This window comes from Bombina bombina, chromosome 5 (genome assembly GCF_027579735.1).
Source record: "Bombina bombina isolate aBomBom1 chromosome 5, aBomBom1.pri, whole genome shotgun sequence".
NCBI lineage: Eukaryota > Metazoa > Chordata > Amphibia > Anura > Bombinatoridae > Bombina > Bombina bombina.
The window spans coordinates 1139284096-1139310154 of NC_069503.1; the positions used below are offsets into that span (position 1 = coordinate 1139284096).

A 26059-nucleotide genomic window follows, 5' to 3' on the forward strand; every position below is an offset into this window, starting at 1 on the left:
TGCACAGATATTTACAAGGTGTTTGACAATGAAAGTTCAATACGGTATTGATATAACTAGTGGGTATACCTTACCGGTCCCCTTGCAGTTTGATTTATGGCGCTGATCATCCAGTTTCTCTGCGGTCTGACCTTGGACCTGTCAGCCTCCAATCTCACCTCTGACCTCTTTGGTATATTTGTATCCCGGTTGCTCTTAACGTGATTCTTTACCGCTTAGGTCTCTCCAGGTGTTAGATATTTCCTGGGGCTACCGGTTACTTCTCCACTTCCACTTTTGATATATATCAATCCGCTCTCAGCCTCTGTCCGTGGTCTTTGTTAGAAACTCTGCGCAGAGTATCGGTGCTGGCTCACAAGACCAGATGGAATGCTTTCAGAGATTGTGTTCTCTCTTTACCCTTGAATAAACGTCTACGCGTTTCACCTAAGTGTAGGCTTTGTCAAGACAAAGTTTCACCTAAGTGTAGGCTTTGTCAAGACAAAGTCTTGACAAAGCCTACACTTAGGTGAAACGCGTAGTTATTAACCCCTATTATCCTACAGAGTTGTGGAGGAGACGTCCTCTTATCTCTACATTTTTTATTTTTTTTAGATTATTGCAGTACGCTTATTTTTTATTATTTTTTTATTATTTTTTTCCTATGATAAATTGTGTTTTATAGGTTTTATATTAACATTAATAAATTGTATTTATTGACATCCAGGTCTCCCATCCTCTTTCACATAATTGATGCACACCCCTAGCTAATCTGTATTTAGATACAGACTAAGCGCTGTTTATTCCCCCTTTCTTTTACATTACTATACTGTGACACTCTAGTACATAACAGGTGACATTACTACACTGTGCCACTATGTTTAATAATATAACAGGTTACATTACTGCACTGTGACATTGTATAGTATATAGCAGGTGACATTACTATACCGTGACACTCTATTACTACATAACAGGTGACATTACTGCACTGTGACACTCTTTATAGTATATAGCAGGTGGCATTACTATACTGTGACACTCTAGTACATAACAAGTGACATTACTGCACTGTGACACTCTGTATAGTATATAGCAGGTGACAATACTATACTGTGACACTCTAGTACATAACAGGTGACATTACTGCACTGTGACACTATCTATAGTATATAACAGGTGACATTACTGCACTGTGACATTGTATAGTTAGTATATAGCAGGTGGCATTACTCTACTGTGACACTCTAGTACATAACAGGTGACATTACTGCACTGTGACACTCTGTATAGTATATAGCAGGTGACATTACTATACTGTGACACTCTAGTACATAACAGGTGACATTACTGCACTGTGACACTATGTATAGTATATAGCAGGTGACAATATTATACTGTGACACTCTAGTACATAACAGGTGACATTACTGCACTGTGACACTATGTATAGTATATAACAGGTGACATTACTGCACTGTGACATTGTATAGTTAGTATATAGCAGGTGGCATGACTATACTGTGACACTCTAGTACATAACAGGTGACATTACTTCACTGTTACACTCTTTATAGTATATAGCAGGTGACATTACTGCACTGTGACACTCTGTATAGTATATAGCAGGTGACATTACTATACTGTGACACTCTAGTACATAACAGGTGACATTACTGCACTGTGACATTGTATAGTATATAACAGGTGACATTACTGCACTGTGACATTGTATAGTTAGTATATAGCAGGTGGCATTACTCTACTGTGACACTCTAGTACATAACAGGTGACATTACTGCACTGTTACACTCTGTATAGTATATAGCAGGTGACAATACTATACTGTGACACTCTAGTACATAACAGGTGACATTACTGCACTGTGACACTATGTATAGTATATAACAGGTGACATTACTGCACTGTGACATTGTATAGTTAGTATATAGCAGGTGGCATTACTCTACTGTGACACTCTAGTACATAACAGGTGACATTACTGCACTGTGACACTCTGTATAGTATATAGCAGGTGACATTACTGCACTGTGACACTCTGTATAGTATATAGCAGGTGACATTACTGTACTGTGACACTAGTACATAACAGGTGACAGTACTGTACTGTGACACTCTAGTACATGACAGGTGACATTACTGCACTGTGACACTCTGTATAGTATATAGCAGGTGACATTACTGCACTGTGACACTCTGTATAGTATATAGCAGGTGACATTACTGCACTGTGACACTCTGTATAGTATATAGCAGGTGACATTACTGCACTGTGACACTCTGTATAGTATATAGCAGGTGACATTACTGTACTGTGACACTAGTACATAACAGGTGACAGTACTGTACTGTGACAATGTAGTATATGACAGGTGACATTACTGCACTGTGACATTGTATAGTTAGTATATAGCAGGTAACATTACTGCACTGTGACACTCTGTATAGTATATAGCAGGTGACATTACTGTACTGTGACACTCTAGTACATAACAGGTGACAGTACTGTAATGTGACACTCTAGTACATGACAGGTGACATTACTGTAATGTGACATTCTAGTACAAAACAGGTGACATTACTGCACTGTGACACTCTGTATAGTATATAGCAGGTGACATTACTGTACTGTGACAATCTAGTACATAACAGGTGACAGTACTGTACTGTGACACTCTAGTACATAACAGATGACATTACTGTAATGTGACATTCTAGTACATAACAGGTGACATTGCTGTAATGTGGCAGCACCAGTGGGGATTGCTGAGGGCGATCACTGACACGTGACAAATGACTATAAAGTGGTCACGTTACTGCTGAGCACACTTATATTAATAATACTGAGTGGTTGATTCGTCCCCGGAACCTTCTCCACGTCTTTGTTTCTACAGGGACTGGGATATTGTAGCGCAGTTTCCATGGTAACAGTGCCGCTTGTCAGTGCTGAAGCTTCCGGTCTTTGAAAGTTATGCAACGTATGGCTGTACTCCGGGGTTTTTTGTCCCTGTCCAGTGTCCGGTTACCCCAGCACCCCTCGCTCCGCCGACTGCTGAGCTATGTGCAGGGTCAGAGCCCCGAGCCCCGCATACGGGAGTATTTCTACTACATCGACCACCAAGGACAGGTAAGAAGCGGGGGCGGGCGTGTCTGCCTCAGAGGAGGGGCAACAAGGGGCGGTACAGAGTGACAGCTCCGCGGGGTCAGGGGGAATCTGACACATCCTGTGAGGGGAACTGATTGGGAACAGATCTGGGTCACACTGTATAAAGAAGGGGAAGGGCAGATGTTAGTGCGGGGGCTGTATGGGGGAGGTGAGAAAGGGTCACCCGCATGGTATCCTGCTGGGGTTAGAGGTCACTGGGCAGTTCTTATAAAACGCTTTATACAGTTATTATTATGTTATTAAGATGCTTTATACAGTTATTATTATGTTATTAAGACGCTTTATACAGTTGTTATTAAGACGCCTTATACAGTTATTATTATGTTATTAAGACGCTTTATACAGTTATTATTATGTTATTAAGACGCTTTATACAGTTATTATTATGTTATTAAGACGCCTTATACAGTTATTATTATGTTATTAAGACGCTTTATACAGTTATTATTATGTTATTAAGACGCCTTATACAGTTATTATTATGTTATTAAGACGCTTTATACAGTTATTATTATGTTATTAAGACGCTTTATACAGTTAGTATTATGTTATTAAGACGCTTTATACAGTTGTTATTATTATGTTATTAAGACGCCTTATACAGTTATTATTATGTTATTAAGATGCTTTATACAGTTATTATTATGTTATTAAGACGCTTTATACAGTTGTTATTAAGACGCCTTATACAGTTATTATTATGTTATTAAGACGCTTTATACAGTTATTATTATGTTATTAAGACGCTTTATACAGTTATTATTATGTTATTAAGACGCCTTATACAGTTATTATTATGTTATTAAGACGCTTTATACAGTTATTATTATGTTATTAAGACGCCTTATACAGTTATTATTATGTTATTAAGACGCTTTATACAGTTATTATTATGTTATTAAGACGCCTTATACAGTTATTATTATGTTATTAAGACGCTTTATACAGTTATTATTATGTTATTAAGACGCTTTATACAGTTAGTATTATGTTATTAAGACGCTTTATACAGTTGTTATTATTATGTTATTAAGACGCCTTATACAGTTATTATTATGTTATTAAGACGCTTTATACAGTTGTTATTATTATGTTATTAAGACGCTTTATACAGTTATTATTATGTTATTAAGACGCTTTATACAGTTATTATTATGTTATTAAGACGCTTTATACAGTTAGTATTATGTTATTAAGACGCCTTATACAGTTATTATTATGTTATTAAGACGCTTTATACAGTTATTATTATGTTATTAAGACGCTTTATACAGTTATTATTATGTTATTAAGACGCCTTATACAGTTATTATTATGTTATTAAGATGCTTTATACAGTTATTATTATGTTATTAAGACGCTTTATACAGTTGTTATTAAGACGCCTTATACAGTTATTATTATGTTATTAAGACGCTTTATACAGTTATTATTATGTTATTAAGACGCCTTATACAGTTATTATTATGTTATTAAGACGCTTTATACAGTTATTATTATGTTATTAAGACGCCTTATACAGTTATTATTATGTTATTAAGACGCTTTATACAGTTATTATTATGTTATTAAGACGCCTTATACAGTTATTATTATGTTATTAAGACGCTTTATACAGTTATTATTATGTTATTAAGACGCTTTATACAGTTAGTATTATGTTATTAAGACGCTTTATACAGTTGTTATTATTATGTTATTAAGACGCCTTATACAGTTATTATTATGTTATTAAGACGCTTTATACAGTTGTTATTATTATGTTATTAAGACGCTTTATACAGTTATTATTATGTTATTAAGACGCTTTATACAGTTATTATTATGTTATTAAGACGCTTTATACAGTTAGTATTATGTTATTAAGACGCTTTATACAGTTATTATTATGTTATTAAGACGCTTTATACAGTTATTATTATGTTATTAAGACGCCTTTATACAGTTATTATTATGTTATTAAGACGCTTATACAGTTATTATTATGTTTATTAAGACGCTTTATACAGTTAGTATTATGTTATTAAGACGCTTTATACAGTTGTTATTATTATGTTATTAAGACGCCTTATACAGTTATTATTATGTTATTAAGACGCTTTATACAGTTATTATTATGTTATTAAGACGCTTTATACAGTTATTATTATGTTATTAAGACGCTTTATACAGTTAGTATTATGTTATTAAGACGCTTTATACAGTTATTATTATGTTATTAAGACGCCTTATACAGTTATTATTATGTTATTAAGATGCTTTATACAGTTATTATTATGTTATTAAGACGCCTTATACAGTTATTATTATGTTATTAAGACGCTTTATACAGTTATTATTATGTTATTAAGACGCTTTATACAGTTGTTATTATTATGTTATTAAGACGCTTTATACAGTTAGTATTATGTTATTAAGACGCTTTATACAGTTGTTATTATTATGTTATTAAGACGCTTTATACAGTTATTATTATGTTATTAAGACGCTTTATACAGTTGTTATTATTATGTTATTAAGACGCTTTATACAGTTATTATTATGTTATTAAGACGCTTTATACAGTTATTATTATGTTATTAAGACGCTTTATACAGTTGTTATTATGTTATTAAGACGCCTTATACAGTTATTATTATGTTATTAAGACGCTTTATACAGTTATTATTATGTTATTAAGACGCTTTATACAGTTGTTATTATGTTATTAAGACGCTTTATACAGTTGTTATTATTATGTTATTAAGACGCCTTATACAGTTATTATTATGTTATTAAGACGCCTTATACAGTTGTTATTATTATGTTATTAAGACGCCTTATACAGTTATTATTATTATGTTATTAAGACGCCTTATACAGTTATTATTATGTTATTAAGACGCTTTATACAGTTATTATTATGTTATTAAGACGCTTTATACAGTAGTTATTATGTTATTAAGACGCTTTATACAGTTATTATGTTATTAAGACGCTTTATACAGTTATTATTATGTTATTAAGACGCTTTATACAGTTATTATTATGTTATTAAGATGCTTTATACAGTTGTTATTATGTTATTAAGACGCTTTATACAGTTATTATTATGTTATTAAGACGCTTTATACAGTTATTATTATGTTATTAAGACGCCTTATACAGTTATTATTATGTTATTAAGACGCTTTATACAGTTGTTATTATTATGTTATTAAGACGCTTTATACAGTTATTATTATGTTATTAAGACGCTTTATACAGTTGTTATTATGTTATTAAGACGCTTTATACAGTTATTATTATGTTATTAAGACGCTTTATACAGTTATTATTATGTTATTAAGACGCTTTATACAGTTATTATTATGTTATTAAGACGCTTTATACAGTTATTATTATGTTATTAAGACGCCTTATACAGTTATTATTATGTTATTAAGACGCTTTATACAGTTATTATTATGTTATTAAGACGCTTTATACAGTTGTTATTATTATGTTATTAAGACGCTTTATACAGTGTTATTATTATGTTATTAAGACGCTTTATACAGTTGTTATTATTATGTTATTAAGACGCTTTATACAGTGTTATTATTATGTTATTAAGACGCTTTATACAGTTTATTATTATGTTATTAAGACGCTTTATACAGTTGTATTATTATGTTATTAAGACGCTTTATACAGTTGTTATTATTATGTTATTAAGACGCTTTATACAGTTGTTATTATTATGTTATTAAGACGCTTTATACAGTTGTTATTATTATGTTATTAAGAAGCTTTATACAGTTGTTATTATTATGTTATTAAGACGCCTTATACAGTTGTTATTATTATGTTATTAAGACGCTTTATACAGTTATTATTATGTTAAGACGCTTTATACAGTTATTATTATGTTATTAAGACGCTTTATACAGTTGTTATTATTATGTTATTAAGACGCTTTATACAGTTGTTATTATTATGTTATTAAGACGCTTTATACAGTTATTATTATGTTATTAAGATGCTTTATACAGTTGTTATTATTATGTTATTAAGACGCTTTATACAGTTGTTATTATTATGTTATTAAGACGCTTTATACAGTTGTTATTATGTTATTAAGACGCTTTATACAGTTGTTATTATTATGTTATTAAGACGCTTTATACAGTTATTATTATGTTATTAAGACGCTTTATACAGTTATTATTATGTTATTAAGACGCTTTATACAGTTGTTATTATTATGTTATTAAGACGCTTTATACAGTTGTTATTATTATGTTATTAAGACGCTTTATACAGTTGTTATTATTATGTTATTAAGACGCTTTATACAGTTGTTATTATTATGTTATTAAGACGCTTTATACAGTTGTTATTATTATGTTATTAAGACGCCTTATACAGTTGTTATTATTATGTTATTAAGACGCTTTATACAGTTGTTATTATTATGTTATTAAGACGCTTTATACAGTTGTTATTATTATGTTATTAAGACGCTTTATACAGTTATTATTATGTTATTAAGACGCTTTATACAGTTGTTATTATTATGTTATTAAGACGCTTTATACAGTTATTATTATGTTATTAAGACGCTTTATACAGTTGTTATTATGTTATTAAGACGCCTTATACAGTTATTATTATGTTATTAAGACGCTTTATACAGTTATTATTATGTTATTAAGACGCTTTATACAGTTGTTATTATTATGTTATTAAGACGCTTTATACAGTTATTATTATGTTATTAAGACGCTTTATACAGTTGTTATTATTATGTTATTAAGACGCTTTATACAGTTGTTATTAAGACGCTTTATACAGTTGTTATTATTATGTTATTAAGACGCTTTATACAGTTGTTATTATTATGTTATTAAGACACTTTATACAGTTATTATTATGTTATTAAGACGCTTTATACAGTTGTTATTATTATGTTATTAAGACGCCTTATACAGTTGTTATTATTATGTTATTAAGACGCTTTATACAGTTATTATTATGTTATTAATATGCTTTATACATTTGTTATTATTATGTTATTAAGACGCCTTATACAGTTATTATTATGTTATTAAGACGCCTTATACAGTTATTATTATGTTATTAAGACGCTTTATACAGTTGTTATTATGTTATTAAGACGCTTTTATACAGTTAGTATTATGTTATTAAGACGCTTTATACAGTTGTTATTATTATGTTATTAAGACGCTTTATACAGTTATTATTATGTTATTAAGACGCTTTATACAGTTGTTATTATGTTATTAAGACGCCTTATACAGTTGTTATTATGTTATTAAGACGCTTTATACAGTTAGTATTATGTTATTAAGACGCTTTATACAGTTAGTATTATGTTATTAAGACGCTTTATACAGTTATTATGTTATTAAGACGCTTTATACAGTTAGTATTATGTTAAGACGCTTTATACAGTTGTTATTATGTTATTAAGACGCTTTATACAGTTAGTATTATGTTATTAAGACGCTTTATACAGTTGTTATTATTATGTTATTAAGACGCTTTATACAGTTGTTATTATGTTATTAAGACGCTTTATACAGTTGTTATTATGTTATTAAGACGCTTTATACAGTTATTATTATGTTATTAAGACGCTTTATACAGTTATGTTATTAAGACGCTTTATACAGTTGTTATTATGTTATTAAGACGCTTTATACAGTTATTATTATGTTATTAAGACGCTTTATACAGTTATTATTATGTTATTAAGACGCTTTATACAGTTGTTATTATGTTATTAAGACGCTTTATACAGTTGTTATTATGTTATTAAGACGCTTTATACAGTTGTTATTATGTTATTAAGACGCTTTATACAGTTATTATTATGTTATTAAGACGCCTTATACAGTTATTATTATGTTATTAAGACGCTTTATACAGTTATTATTATGTTATTAAGACGCCTTATACAGTTATTATTATGTTATTAAGACGCCTTATACAGTTATTATTATGTTATTAAGACGCTTTATACAGTTATTATTATGTTATTAAGAAGCCTTATACAGTTATTATTATGTTATTAAGACGCCTTATACAGTTATTATTATGTTATTAAGACGCTTTATACAGTTATTATTATGTTATTAAGACGCCTTATACAGTTATTATTATGTTAAGACGCCTTATACAATTGTTATTATGTTATTAAGACGCCTTATACAGTTATTATTATGTTATTAAGACGCTTTATACAGTTATTATTATGTTATTAAGACGCCTTATACAGTTATTATTATGTTATTAAGACGCTTTATACAGTTGTTATTAAGACGCTTTATACAGTTATTATTATGTTATTAAGACGCCTTATACAGTTATTATTATGTTATTAAGACGCCTTATACAGTTGTTATTATGTTATTAAGACGCTTTATACAGTTATTATTATGTTATTAAGACGCCTTATACAGTTATTATTATGTTATTAAGACGCTTTATACAGTTATTATTATGTTATTAAGACGCTTTATACAGTTGTTATTATGTTATTAAGACGCTTTATACAGTTGTTATTAAGACGCCTTATACAGTTGTTATTTTTATGTTAAGACGCCTTATACAGTTATTATTATGTTATTAAGACGCCTTATACAGTTATTTTTATGTTATTAAGACGCTTTATACAGTTATTTTTATGTTAAGACGCTTTATACAGTTATTTTTATGTTATTAAGACGCTTTATACAGTTATTATTATGTTATTAAGACGCTTTATACAGTTATTAAGACGCTTTATACAGTTATTATTATGTTATTAAGACGCTTTATACAGTTATTATTATTTTATTAAGACGCTTTATACAGTTATTATGTTATTAAGACGCTTTATACAGTTGTTATTATGTTATTAAGACGCTTTATACAGTTATTATTATGTTATTAAGACGCTTTATACAGTTGTTATTATGTTATTAAGACGCTTTATACAGTTGTTATTATGTTATTAAGACGCCTTATACAGTTGTTATTATTATGTTATTAAGACGCTTTATACAGTTGTTATTATTATGTTATTAAGTCAGTTACCTCCTGCAGGAGGGTTTTACTCACCCTCATGTGCAGCCTTGACAGGGAATAAAGGGACACTAAACACACATTTTTATTTCATCATTCAGATAGCGGCAGCAATTTTAAGCAACTTTCTAATTTACTCCTATTAATTTTTCTTCCTTCTTTTGTTATCTTTATTTGAAAAACCAGGAATGTAAACTTACGAGCCAGCCCCTCTTTAGTTCAGCACCTGTGTACAGCTTGCTTGATTGGTGGCTAAATGTTCCCACCAATCAACACGCGCTATCCAGGGTGCTAAACCAAAAATGGGCCGGCTTGTAAGTTCTGAAAGTAAAAATTGCCTTTAAAGCATTCCCTGAGGAACCTTGTAATGGCTAAGGGCATCTTATAGAATCTCGCCAGGCCAGAGCTTCAGAGTATCAGGCTCTAGTGCTGAAGCAGGAGTGTACAGGATGGGGCCACAGGGGAGGTTGCTGGTATTCTGGGTTCCTCTGAAGGAAAGCAAGATCAGGGTTTTGCCATTTCATGCATTCTTGCAATAAAATACTAGTGGGTGTTTTGTGATACCCCTTTTGGGATTCCATATTTCTTTTAAATGTATTAAAAACACTAATTAACACTTTGAAAGATGCCAATTCATTGGATACAAGTATTGCCGCTGCTTAAAGTTTTTTTTTTTTTATTACTATAATAGATCACAACAGCTTAAAATGAGTGTAGTATTTCTTTAGAAGCTGTGATAGTAAACAATAATCAGTGTGTGTGCATCAGTGGTAGCCAACTTCTGAACACATGGGGTCGCAGATCAATGTTTGAGAAGCCTTGTATAAATGTGTTTTTTTAATAGCTAAATATTTATTATACATATTTAGCTATTAAACACAGAAAGAATAATATATTTTCTAAAAATATATAGTGGCACAGGCCAGATTTACAGTAGTTAAAGAGGCAGTAAACTTTTTTTTTTTTAATATTTTATTTCAACATATATAATCAACAACAAAAAACAACAAAACAAAAAAAAAAAATACAACTTAAAATTCACATTAAATCGGAATCCAATTCCAACACATACCAATTGCATATAGTCATGATAGGATTCTTATTACAGAAAAACAACAATTGAAATAATTTATAGAAATATCCTATCTTTAGTGGGGGGAAGAGAGAGGAGAAAAAAAAAAAAAAAAAAAATATCCTCTGGTTTCCCTCCCTCCCAACCTCCTCCTCCCCGTCCTCCCCCAACCAAGCCCTTGGAAGATGACCAGCCAAAACTTGAACCTGCAGATAGGATGATTTCCTAAATGATTTTACTAAGGTAACTTGTATTGCAGGAGGACAAGATAATATAAACATCCTCCACTGACTAAAAAACACTGCAAGTCGTTCATCTGTAGGATTTGATAAGTTATATTGTTCAAAAGTATATTGAGAGACTAATGCTCTCTTTAATTCTTTCAGGCTGGGAGCGGATTTGGCCTTCCAAGATCTTAAAATTAAGATACGACCCACCAAAATAATCGTATTAATTAATTTAGCTTGATATTGAACATTCTGTGATTTTACCAGAAAATTTTTTCCAATGGTTGAATGTCATAGTCCAATTTCAAAATTACCTTCATCCAATAAAATTTTTTTGCCCAAAACTGACCAATCTTCGGGCAAGCCCAGAAACGGTGTAATAAATCCGCGTTAGAAGCACTACATCGTGGGCAAAGTTTCCTAGTTTTATACCATCGAGATAATCTCTCCGGAGTATGATAAATCATTAATGATAATTTAATCTGGGATTCTTTCCAAGAGGTCAGGACCTAACTTTTATCTAGTATTTTGAAAGAATTCTCTATAATTTCTCTATCTATCTCAGGAAATATCTTACTCCATCTTCCCACAATATACCCTACTTGGTCATCTGAGGCTTTTTGATTAAATAATGAATAAAATGGTCTAATTGAATAGAACCTTATCCTATACATATTAATCCTGGCTTGTAACTCACCAAAAGACCATTCTGACCCATACTTATGTTTTAATTCAGATATCAAATGTCTTAATTGTAAGTAGGCGTAAAAGTCTTTATTTTTACTTTTACGAATGAATAAAGAGGCAGTAAACTTACAAACTAATGTTATATAATTCTGCACATAGTGCAGAATTATATAACATTAGCTTACCAGCAGATGTATACATTAACCCTTTGAGTGCTAAGCACTTTCCCACCTGGGTGCTAAGGTGATTTAAGGTTTTTTTTTATTTTAATTTTTTTTTTTACTTTTATATATATATATATATATATTTTCAGATCCCCAAGACTTACATCGTTGGAAAGGTTAGGCGATTACCTTTCCAATGGTGGGTCTTGGGGGTCTGTAGCTGCTTAGATGCCTGAGATCCAGGCGTCTAAGCAGCATGCCCCCTTTCCCTATACTTTGTATTGTTAGTTTGTTAATAAAGTAGCGCGGTCACGTCACCGCGCAAAACGGGAAGCCCCGGCGATGCCTGTCACTATGCAGGTCTGATCGCCGGGGTAGGAGCGCGTTGGAGCCCCCAGATCTCCCTCAATGTGGGACAGTGTTAGCGACGGCTCTGAGCCGTCGTTAGCACCAGAGTGGTAAACTCTGTGACGGCTCAGAGCCGTCGTTAGCACTCAAGGGGTTAAAAAGGGATGAGGAAAAAGGAGCGCTGAGTCTTGTAGGTGAATGCAAAAAAGTTTTATTAGGAGCAAGCTTCCATAAGAACCAACCCGGTAAGCTCCTATCTTACGCGTTTCGCGCATTAGCACATGCGCTTCATCAGAGATCAAGGGTTAAAAAGGGACACTGAACCCAAAAAAAATTATTTTGTGATTCAGATACAGCATGTAATTTTAAGCAACTTTCTAATTTACTCCTATTATCAATTTTTCTTCATTCTCTTGCTATCTTTATTTTAAAAAGAAGGCATCTATGCTTTTTTTGGTTCAGGATGCTGGACAGCACTTTTTTATATTGGTGGATGAATTTATCCACCAATCAACAAGAACAACCCAGATTGTTCACCAAAAATGGTCTGGCATCTAAACTTACATTCTTGCATTTGAAATAAAGATACCAAGAGAATCAAGAAAATTTGATAATAGGAGTAAATTAGAAAGTTGCTTAAAATTTCATGCTCTATCTGAATCACGAAAGAAAAAAATTGGGTTCAGTGTCCCATTAAAGTATTGCAGAAATATTTTATGTAAAAGTTAATTTTACCAGAATGCTGCTCCTTGCTCTACTGAGCGGGTCTGGCTTTTACACAACGCATCGCAGCAACACTGTCTAGTCACTGTGTGCCCCGTCACGAAATAAAAATGAATGTAGCTCGCTCCCGCTCTGGTCTAGTAGCAGGATTGAGCTACATTCATTTTAATGGCGCGACCGGGCACACATTGACTAGACAGTGTTGCCGCGATGCACTGTGTAAAAACCAGACCCGCTCAGTACAGCAATGAGCGGCGTTCTGGTAAAATGAACTTTTACATAAAAAAAATTCTGCAATACTTTAATGTACACATCTGCCACTAAGCTAATGTTATATAAATCTGCACTATGTTACATTAGTTTGTAAGTTTACTGCCCTTTGTTTTAAGTGTTGCTGTTCTTCTTCCCAGAGGGCTCTTTTAAGTTGCTCACTCACCACAAGTCCTCTGTCACACATTGTAAGTCCTGCTTTTTCCCAGGGGCCACATAAACTAGTGCAGAGGTTGGGCTGCCAGTTGGCCATCCCTGGTGTACATTTTAGAGAGTACCTGCTAGTTTACTTTGTCCTTATTAATTCCACATTCTCCAAAGTTGTTCCCAACATAACTTGTTTTTTTAAAGGGACAGTAAAGTTAAAATTGTATAAACTTTGATTCATATAGTGTGCTGTTGTAAACATATTTCCATTTTACTTTTATTATAAAATTTGTTTTGTTATGTTGTTATCCTTGGCTAAAGAGCATACCTAGGTAGGATCAGAAGCAGCAATGCACTTCTGAAAGCTAACTGCAGATATCGGGGAGCGAATGACAAGAGGCAGATATGTGTAGCCACCAAGCACCAGGCAGCTCCCAGTGATGCACTGCTGCTTATAAACATATGAAAAAAAATTGTTTCCCTTTAATCATTTTGTTCCCACTGAGTATTTAAAGCTCTGATTGAAAAGAAAATACAACAATGATTTTAATAGGCATTTTCTTGCATCACCGTGTCTTGCACTAAATGTTACCTAAGCTGAAAGTTATTTCTCCAACATATGAGTGTCGCAGAGCTTCCTTCAGATCCCCCCCCCCATCAGCACTGTTCTCATCAGTTTGTCTTCACACACAAAGGAATTTGTATAATGTTTCTTCCCTGCAAGTGAAATACATGACCTAAGTGACGGTAAAACATAGCTGCTTATTCATTCAGTATGTGTTTATTTTCACATCAGATGATATTAATGTATTGCACACAACATCATTATGAGGAGTTGTATAATTAGTTACATGTCCACAACATTAATTGCAATCATAAATCAACATTTCATTAGTGTATAGGATTCGTAGTTTAAAAGCATATTGATAACAAGTAGAAGTGCTGCCCAATTGTACTTTTCACACAGGAATACTTTCCTTAAAGGGACAGGAAATTCCCAAAATATAGTTTTGTGATTTGGATAGAACATACAAATTTACTCAACATTTCCAATTTACTTCAATTTTCAAATGTGCTTCATTCTCTTGTTATCCTTTACTGGAGGAACACTGGCAGCTATTTGAACACATCTAGTCAGCCAATCGCAAGAGACAAATGTGTGCAGGCACCAATCAGCAGCTAGCTCCCGCTAGTGTAGGATATGTGCGTATACTTTTTTAACCCCTTAATGACCACAGCACTTTTCCATTTTCTGTCCGTATGGGACCAAGGCTATTTTTACATTTCTGCAGTGTTTGTGTTTAGCTGTAATTTTCCTCTTACTCATTTACTGTACCCACACATATTATATACCGTTTTTCTCGCCATTAAATGGACTTTCAAAATATACCATTATTTTCATCATATCTTATAATTTACTATAAATTTTTTTATAAAATATGAGGAAAAAATGGAAAAAAACACACTTTTTCTAACTTTGACCCCCAAAATCTGTTACACATCTACAACCACCAAAAACCCCCCATGCTAAATAGTTTCTAAATTTTGTCCTGAGTTTAGAAATACCCAATGTTTACATGTTTTTTGCTTTTTTTGCAAGTTATAGGGCCATAAATACAAGTAGCACTTTGCTATTTCCAAACCAATTTTTTTCAAAATTAGCGCTAGTTACATTAGAACACTGATATCTTTCAGGAATCCCTGAATATCCCTTGACATGTATATATTTTTTTTTAGAAGACATCCCAAAGTATTAATCTAGGCCCATTTTGGTATATTTCATGCCACCGTTTCACCGCCAAATGCGATCAAATAAAAAAAATTGTTCACTTTTTCACAATTTTTTTCACAAACTTTAGGTTTCTCACTGAAATTATTTACAAAAAACTTATGCAATTATAGCATACATGGTTGTAAATGCTTCTCTGGGATCCCCTTTGTTCATAAATAGCAGACATATATGGCTTTGGTTTTGCTTTTTACTAATTAGAAGGCTGCTAAATGCGACTGCGCACCACACGTGTATTATGCCCAGCAGTGAAGGGGTTAATTAGGGAGCATGTAGGGAGCTTCTAGGGTTAATTTTAGCTTCAGTGTAGTGTAGTAGACAACCCCAAGTATTGATCTAGGCCCATTTTGGTATATTTCATGCCACCATTTCACCGCCAAATGCGATCAAATTAAAAAAAAAAAACGCAAAAGTTTTCACAATTTTAGGTTTCTCACTGAAATTATTTACAAACAGCATGTGCAATTATGGCACAAATAATTGTAAATGCTTCTCTGGGATCCCCTTTGTTCAGAAATAGCAGACATATATGACTTTGGCTTTGCTTTTTGGTAATTAGAAGGCCGCTAAGTGCTGCTGCGCATCACACGTGTATTATGGCTAGCAGTGAAGGTGTTAATTAGGTAGTTTGTAGGGAGCTTGCAGGGTTAATTTTAGCTTTAGTGTAGAGATCAGCCTCCCACCTGACACATCAGACCCCCTGATCCCTCCCAAACAGCTCCCTTCCCTCCCCCACCCCACAATTGTCCCCGCCATCTTAAGTACTGGCAGAAAGTCTGCCAGTACTAAAATAAACGTTTTTTTTTTAAAATAAAAAATAAAAAAAATATTTAGCATATTTACATATGCTTTGTAGGATCCCCCCCCCCCCCCAAAACAGCTCTCTAACCCCCCCTCTGCATTATTGGTGGCCATCTTGGGTACTGGCAGCTGTCTGCCAGTACCCAGTTTACAATATATTTTCTCTTTTTTATTTTATTTTTTTATGGTTTTCTGTAGTGTAGCTTCCCCACGACCAACCCCCACCCCCTCCCAGATCCCTTAGATTACTTTTTTTGGGGCAATTATCCCCCCTCTTCCTCCCACTTACATAGTGTAGTGTAAGTGGTTCCCACCCGCTCCCTCCCCGTGCACGCGCGCGTGTCTGTGCGCGCCCCTGACTTTCCCGCCCCCCTCTGTGTGTCAGAAACCATCGATGGCCGCCCACCCGCCTCCCACTGCAGCTCCCACCCACCAACGATTGCGGCCATCGATGTCCGGTGTAGAGAGGGCCACAGAGTGGCTCTCTGCACCGGAGGGGTACAAATTGTTATTGCAGGATGCCTCGATATTGAGGCATCCTGCAATAACCGGAAAGCAGCTGGAAGCGATGAGGATCGCTTCCAGCTGCTTTCCAAACCGAGGACGTACGCCATACGTCCTCAGGCGTTAACTGTTTTTTTTCTGAGGACGTATGGCGTACGTCCTCGGTCATTAAGGGGTTAAGGGGTACTAAGAGAACTAAGCACATTTAAAAATTAAAGTGAATTTAAAAGTATCTTAAAATGACCTGCTTTATATCTGAATCATGCAAGTTTAATTTTGACTTTCCTATCCCTTTTAAGGATATCAGTGCGATCCTGCCTGAACAGTCAGTACAAACTCGAAATGTAACTTTTTACTAAAAAAAATATGTTTATTAATATGTAAGCGGATCATGCACAGTAACTTTAAAGGGACTTTAAACAACTTTCCCATTTTCTTATATTATCTAATTTGCTTCATTTTCTTGTTTTCCTTTGTTGAAGCAGCGGTAATGTACTACTGAGAGCCTGCTGAAAGCCTATTAGGCATATATGTGTAGCCACCAATCAGCCTCTTTTGAACCGACCTAGGTATACTCTTCAAAAAAGGCTACCAAGAGAATGAGTAAGAAGCCTATTTCAGAAGCAACACTTATACAAGAACATAACTGTATAAGAAAGTGTAGACTGCGGCTGGGCCTTGTTCTATAAGGCGGCATCGGCTCATTTTTATGTCCTTTAGGTAAAGGGTTAATTTCCAGTCAAATAGGATTCTTCACAATTAACCATTTTATGTCTCAGTGCTCAGTTAAGCCACCTGTTCTTTTTGTACCTTTTAAAGTAGGATCCTAAGGAAACTTTATAACAACTGGCGATTTATCTCCTTGTCTACTCCAAATAAGACAAGAGGTCAGCAGAGTCATGAACGTTTACTGTCCCTTTAATGTCTGGGTTCTCCTCGGGGTGTTTATAAATTTGTATGTATGATTTGAAATGCTTTTGAGTTTGATAGGATGATGTAATATGTGAATATCCAGTAGAGGGTGCTATGATTCTGTATTTAAACATCAGGTGCAGACATAGATATGTATTGTTTGTTATGTTGGACCCATGTGAAGTCAATGACCTTTAATAAAATAGCAGTTGAATTCTATTTGTGTATGCTTCTGTTGTAGGATTGGCTATCATAATATGTTCTTGCACAGAGAAAATATAGTTTGGTGCTGTATTTAAATTAATGAACTCCTTTCCCCTGTTTGTGTTTTGTGTGTAGCAGTGATTTTAAAGAGTTCTTTATTACCCACTCACCATAGAAATGTATCATTTGAGAGACTGTATTCCTACCATTTAGATTGCAGATTTTATGTCTGTATAACTAAGTGATTGCCATGGTTGTGTTGCTGATGTTGACGTTCATAGAACCATGTTTCTCTAACTAATTAAAACAATTACAGGTATCAAAATAAATGTGAGAACTGGCTGAGTGTAAAAATAGATAACATATTATGTGTTATGTTTGGTGTTTTACATTGTCAAAAAATGTCTCAATCCCCACCTCTGGGAAATCAGAATTTTGTTTAATTTATATCTAATTTAATATTTGTATCTTTTTTTATGGTTAGTGTAAAGTTTCACAGCGCAGCGGAAGCCACACTGCACTTACCTAAGTTTCTTCACAGCATGACCTGAGTTGTGAGTAGGGACGGCTCCCTGTTTTAGTGGGCCAAGGGTTGCGTTTTCTGGAGATCCAGGAGTGCCGCTGTGGGCGAGTCTTCCTCTGCAGTAATACTGGTTTAGCAAGACCGGCTCCATTGATGTGTATGCTATTTCCTGTACTTCTTCCATTAAGGTGTGCACATTTGTTAGCTTCTTATGTTCTTTTTAATTGTGACCTCTGACCTTGTCTGGCACTAAAACTGAGTGGGATATGTTAAAGGTTCGCTCAGACTCCCTTTCAGTGCTTGGTTACGGTCTCATGACGCGTACCTATTCCTGACTTGTTACCTGGACACTGACCTTGGCAAAGTTTTTGGATTATGCTACTTGTTTTACTACTGAGATATGAACCTACTGGGCTGATTCTTTAGTTACTGATCTCTGGAGCTTTGCCTTGATTTGCGTACTTGCCTAATAATTTGCTTTATACACAGTGGGTTTAGGACTACATGGCTGGCTGTGACCTCTTGGTTTGTCTAAGGATAATTCTTTATAGTTTGTGACTAAAGAAAGTTGTTTTTCTCCTGTGCTACTGGTTCCAGCTTCAAATTCAGGTCATCTAATTGATACATTATTGTTAGATATTTTAAATATTGTATATTTCAGGACTCAACAAAGGTGCCAGGATGCCTATGACGTCCCAAAAAGCTAGCCGTAGCACATGGTTTTTATAAGCCTGTACTACCTCCTATCTGTAGCCAACTGCTTTTTCTCTAGCCTGCAGCTGAGAAGGGAACTAGAAGTCTGAACATGCCCTCAGGTCCTGGAGCTTGTCAGAAGGTACGCTGCCTTGGAGAGGTCTGAGACCTTAGTGTGGCCATTAATATATGGAGGTATACGTTCAAAATGTTAAATGAACTATTTCCCTATGTAGGTACTAAGTGAAATATGGATAATCCTATAGGGCACATATATATGTGGTTTTGATGAGTGTCCAGGAGATGAATCCTATTTTGTGTATAGTTTTCATGTATTAGCTATGCTTTCTCATGTAAATAATATTGTTGTGCTTTGCCAATTGTTAGAATTTAAATGCTGCAAGTTGTTCCCTTTAAAAAGTTTCTAGGAGCGCTTGTTGCAGCGTGTATGTCTCCTGTGAAAGTTGCCTCTGTCACTTCCGTGTCCGGTCTTGACACGCCCACCAAATGCGAGATTGACAGATAGGTAAAGAGCAAGGTTTCTCCAGTGCAGTGTAAGCAGTCTGTATCCAAGGTGATCAGTAAGCAGTCTGTATCCAAAGCAACGCGTTTCAGCTCCAAAGAGCCTTTCTCAATCTCGCATTTGGTGGGCGTGTCAAGACCGGACACGGAAGTGACAGAGGCAACTTTCACAGGAGACATACACGCTGCAACAAGCACTCCTAGAAACTTTGAAAGGACAAAGAAAGTTTCTCATCTATACCTCATTTGGACACGCAAGAACCTTCTTATATGACTTGGAACTGCAAATAAGGTACCTTATTCAAAGTCTGTTGATTAATAATATCGCAAAAGACAAGCTAAGTGTTCAATAACTATTGTGATATAATTACTGTGACATACAGAAAACGGCTCAAACACCTAGCCTAAATCTTTTGGTCATATCACAAAAAGGCTTATTTCAAAAAGGCTGAAAATAAACACCTATTGTTGAACCAGGTGTCAATAGTTGTCTTCAACAACGATCTCTAACAACTGTATTTCTACCAATTATACCTTATTTTCTACCTTTGGTGCATTTTATGAGCGAAAAGCCAAATCTTTTACAAAAAGTATTTTTAAATACCTACCAAGGTATAAACTGGACTTGCTAATTTTACACACATATATCAACCAATACAATTGGTTGGTACCAACTTTCTCACATAACCACTTTAAGATTAAGCAATTTCGACTGACTGTTTTATATTGATTCTAATAAAAGAATATTATTTTTAACCAATAATCTTTGTATATATTTTTATTATTATTTTTTATTTTTATTTTTGAATTAGAACTTATATTTTTAAGATATTATTCTATGAAAATTCTTTAAAAACTAAAAAACTTTTTTTTCTATACATTTCTTTATATAAACATAGACATAGAAATACAAATACTACTAAGACCATTGTCATTTGGTAGATATTAAGCCAGTGTTTGCACACAGGCGCACACATATAAGACAATCATAACTGCTACTAAATGTATATGTGTATATATATATATATATATATATATATATATATATATATATATATATATATATATATATGTGTGTGTGTGTGTGTATGTGTATATATATATATTTCTCTTGTAAGGTGTATCCAGTCCACGGATCATCCATTACTTGTGGGATATTCTCATTCCCAACAGGAAGTTGCAAGAGGACACCCAACAGCAGAGCTGTAATATAGCTCCTCCCCTAACTGTCATAGCCAGTCATTCTCTTGCAACTCTCAACAAGCTAGGTCGTTGTAGGAGAGAGTGGTTAAATATAGCAAGTTTATTTTCTTCAATCAAAAGTTTGTTATTTTTAAATAGTACCAGAGTTGTGCTATTTTATCTCAGGCAGTAAATAGAAGAAGAATCTGCCTGAGGTTTCTATGATCTTAGCAGGTTGTAACTAAGATCCATCGCTGTTCTCAAATATGTCTGAGGGAATTACACAGATGAGGTAACTTCAGAGAGAGAATGGCGTGCAGTTTATTCTGCTATCAGGTATGTGCAGTTATAATTTTTTCTAGAGATGGAAAACACTAGAAAATGCTGCTGATACCGGATTAATGTAAGTTAAGCCTGAATACAGTGATTTAATAACGACTGGTATCATGCTTACTCCCAGGGGTAATACCCTTATGATATTGCAATATAAAACGTTTGCTGGCATGTTTAATCGTTTTTATATATGCTTTGGTGATAAAACTTTATTGGGGCCTAGTTTTTTTCCACATGGCTGGCTTAAATTTTGACTAGAAACAGTTTTACTGAGGCTTTCCACTGTTATAGTATAAAAGTTACAGTTGGTGCAGTTAAAATTACAAACTGTGACATCCAGCTTCCCTCAAAGGCCCTCTGAATGCTATAGGACATCTCTAAAGGGCCCAAAGGCTTTCCAAAGTCGTTTATTGGGGAAGGTAGGACCACAGCTTGCTGTGGCAGTTGGTTGTGACTGTTAAAAAACGTCTATTTCGTTTTTTTTTTTGTTTTGTTTTTTTTTTATCCGTTTTTTGAACTAAGGGGTTAATCATCCATTTGCAAGTGGATGCAATGCTCTGCTAGCCTATTACATACACTGTAAAAATTTCGTTTGATTTACTGCATTTTTTCACTGTTTTTCAAATTCTGACAAAATTTGTTTCTCTTAAAGGCACAGTACCGTTTTTTATATTTGCTTGTTAACTTGATTTAAAGTGTTTTCCAAGCTTGCTAGTCTCATTGCTAGTCTGTATAAATATGTCTGACATAGAAGAAACTCCTTGTTCATTATGTTTAAAAGCCATGGTGGAACCCCCTCTTAGAATGTGTACCAAATGTACTGATTTCATTTTATGTAATAAAGATCATATTCTTTTTGAGTGCCGACTAACTCTCCCCACGTGTCAGACCCTTTGACTCCCGCCCAAGGGACTCACGCTCAAATGGCGCCAAGTACATCTAGGGCGCCCATAGCGTTTACTTTACAAGACATGGCGGCAGTCATGGATAATACACTGTCAGCGCTATTAGCCAGACTACCTGAACTTAGAGGTTAGTGAGATAGCTCTGGGGTGAGACAAAATGCAGAGCATACTGACGCTTTAAGAACCATGTCTGATACTGCCTCACAATATGCAGAAGCTGAGGAAGGAGAGCTTCAGTCAGTGGGTGATGTTAATGACTCAGGAAAGATACCTGATTCTAATATTTCTACATTTAAATTTAAGCTTGAACACCTCCGCGTGTTGCTTAGGGAGGTTTTAGCTGCTCTGAATGACTGTGATACCATTGCAGTGCCAGAGAAATTGTGTAGACTGGATAAATACTTTGCAGTGCCAGTGTGTACTGATGTTTTTCCAAATACCTAAAAGGTTTACAGAAATTATTAATAAGGAATGGGATAGACCAGGTGTGCCGTTCTCTTCCCCTCCTATTTTTAGAAAAATGTTTTCCAATAGACGCCACCACACGGGACTTATGGCAGACAGTCCCTAAGGTGGAGGGAGCAGTTTCTACTCTAGCAAAGCGTACTACTATCCCTGTCGAGGACAGTTGTGCTTTTTTAGATCCAATGGATAAAAAATTAGAAGGTTACCTTAAGAAAATATTTATTCAACAAGGTTTTATCCTACAGCCCCTTGCATGCATTGCCCCTGTCACTGCTGCTGCGGCGTACTGGTTTGAGTCTCTGGAAGAGGCTTTACAGGTAGCGACTCCATTGGATGACATTCTTGGCAAACTTAAGCTAGCCAATTATTTTATTTCTGATGCCATTGTTCATTTGAATAAACTAACGGCTAAGAATTCTGGTTTTGCTATACAGGCGCGCAGAGCGCTATGGCTTAAATCATGGTCAGCTGACGTGACTTTAAAATCTAAGCTACTTAACATTCCCTTCAAGGGGCAGACCCTATTCGGGCCTGGTTTGAAGGAGATTATTGCTGATATCACGGGAGGAAAAGGTCGTGCCCTTCCTCAGGACAGGTCCAAACCTAGGGCCAAACAGTCTAATTTTCGTGCCTTTTGAAACTTCAAGGCAGGTGCGGCATCAACTTCCTCTAATAATAAACAAGAGGGAACTTTTGCTCAATCCAAGACGGTCTGGAGACCAAACCAGACCTGGAAAAAAGGTAAGCAGGTCAAAAAGCCTGCTGCTGCCTCTAAGACAGCATGAAGGAACGACCCCCTATCCGGTAACGGATCTAGTAGGGGGCAGACTTTCACTCTTCACCCAGGCGTGGGCAAGAGATGTTCAGGATCCCTGGGCGTTGGAAATTATATCCCAGGGATATCTTCTGGACTTCAAAGCTTCCCCCCCAAAAGGGAGATTTCACCTTTCACAATTATCTGCAAACCAGATAAAGAGAGAGGCATTCTTACACTGTGTACGAGACCTCCTAGTTATGGGAGTGATCCATCCAGTTCCAAAGGAGGAACAGGAACAGGGTTTTTACTCAAATCTGTTTGTGGTTCCCAAAAAAGAGGGAACGTTCAGACCGATTTTGGATCTAAAGATCTTAAACAAATTCCTCAAAGTTCCGTCGTTCAAGATGGAAACTATTCGTACCATCCTACCACTGATCCAGGAGGGTCAATATATGACTACAGTGGATCTAAAGGATGCTTATCTTCACATTCCGATACACAAAGATCATCATCGGTTTCTTAGGTTTGCCTTTCAAGACAGGCATTACCAGTTGTAGCTCTTCCCTTTGGATTAGCTACAGCCCCAAGAATCTTTACAAAGGTTCTAGGGTCGCTTTTGGCGGTACTAAGGCCGCGGGGCATAGCAGTAGCCCCTTATTTAGACGACATCCTGATACAGGCGTCATACTTCCAAATTGCCAAGTCTCATACGGACGTAGTACTGGCATTTCTGAGGTCGCATGGGTGGAAAGTGAACGAGGAAAAGTGTTCTCTATCCCCACTAACAAGAGTTTCCTTTCTTGGGACTCTGATAGATTCTATAGAAATAAAAATTTACCTTGACGGAGTCCAGGTTATCAAAGCTTCTAAATTCCTGTCGGGTTCTTCATTCCATTCCGCGCCCTTTGGTGGCTCAGTGTATGGAAGTAATCGGCTTAATGGTAGCGGCAATGGACATAGTGCCGTTTGCACGCTTACATCTCAGACCGCTGAAACTATGCAGGCTCAGTCAGTGGAGCGGGGATTACACAGATTTGGCCCCTCAACTGAATCTGGACCAAGAGACCAGGGATCCTCTTCCCTGGTGGCTATCTCGGGTCCATCTGTCCAAAGGTATGACCTTCGCAGGCCAGATTGGACTATTGTAACAACAAATGCCAGCCTTCTAGGTTGGGGTGCAGTCTGGAACTCCCTGAAGGCTCAGGGATCGTGGACTCAGGAGGAGTCTCTCCTTCCAATAAATATTCTGGAACTAAGAGCGAAATTCAAGGCTCTTCAGGTTTGGCCTCAGTTAGCAACTCTGAGGTACATCAGATTTCAGTCGGTCAACATCACGACTGTAGCTTGCATCAACCATCGAGGGGGAACAAGAAGTTCCCTAGAGATGTTAGAAGTTTCAAAAACAATTCACTGGGCAGAGATTCACTCTTGCCACCTATCAGCTATCCATATCCCAGTTGTAGAGCACTGGGAGGCGGATTTTCTAAGTCGTCAGACTTTTCATCCGGGAGAGTGGGAACTCCATCCGGAGGTATTTGCACAACTGATTCTCCGTTGGGGCAAACCAGAACTGGATCTCATGGCGTCTCGCCAGAACGCCAAGCTTACGTGTTAAGGTCCAGGGATCCCAAGGCGACACTGATAGATACTCTAGCAGCGCCCTGGTCTTTCAACCTGACTTATGTGTTTCCACCGTTTCCTCTGCTCCCTCGACTGATTGCCAAGATCAAGCAGGAGAGAGCATTGGTGATTCTGATAGCACCTGCGTGGCCACGCAGGACCTGGTATGCAGATCTAGTGGACATGTCATCCTTTCCACCATGGTCTCTGCCTCTGAGACAGGACCTTCTACTTCAGGGTCCTTTCAACCATCCAAATCTAATTTCTCTGAGGCTGACTGCCTGGAGGTTGAACGCTTGATTTTATCAAAGCGTGGCTTCTCCGAGTCAGTTATTGATACCTTAATACAGGCACAAAAGCCTGTCACCAGGAAAATTTACCATAAGGTATGGCGTAGATATCTTTATTGGTGTGAATCCAAGGGTTACTCATGGAGTAAGGTCAGGATTCCTAGGATTTTATCTTTTCTCCAAGAAAGTTTGGAAAAAGGATTGTCGGCTAGTTTCTTAAAGGGACAGATTTTTCCTCTGTCTATTCTTTTGCACTAGCGTCTGGCAGATGTTCCAGATGTTCAGGCATTTTGTCAGGCTTTAGTTAGAATCAAGCCTGTGTTTAAACCTGTTGCTCCACCATAGAGCTTAAACTTGGTTCTTCAAGGAGTTCCGTTTGAACCTCTTCATTCCATAGATATCAAACTTTTATCTTGGAAAGTTCTTTTTTTTTTTTTTTTTTTTGGTAGCTATTTCCTTGGCTCGTAGAGTCTCTGAGCTATCTGCCTTACAATGTGATTCTCCTTATCTGATTTTTCATACGGATAAGGTAGTCCTGCGTACCAAACCTGGGTTCTTACCTAAGGTGGTATCTAACAAGAATATCAATCAAGAGATTGTGGTTCCATCCTTGTGTTACACAATCTGGACGTGGTCCGTGCTTTAAAGTTTTACTTACAAGCTACTAAAGATTTTCGTCAAACACATCTGCTTTGTTTGTTGTCT

General features: G+C 35.4%; 1 protein-coding gene across 1 annotated transcript in view; it reads left to right on the forward strand.

Annotated features, from left to right (window-relative positions):
• The first annotated feature begins 2720 nt into the window (after positions 1-2720).
• C5H8orf82 (chromosome 5 C8orf82 homolog) overlaps positions 2721-26059 on the forward strand; it is a 307838-nt gene continuing 284499 nt past the window's right edge. Inside the window, exon 1 of the mRNA XM_053715435.1 lies at positions 2721-3127. Within this exon, the coding sequence (XP_053571410.1) occupies positions 2972-3127 (156 nt within the window). The 5' untranslated portion in view covers positions 2721-2971. The remainder of the gene's footprint in view (positions 3128-26059) is intronic.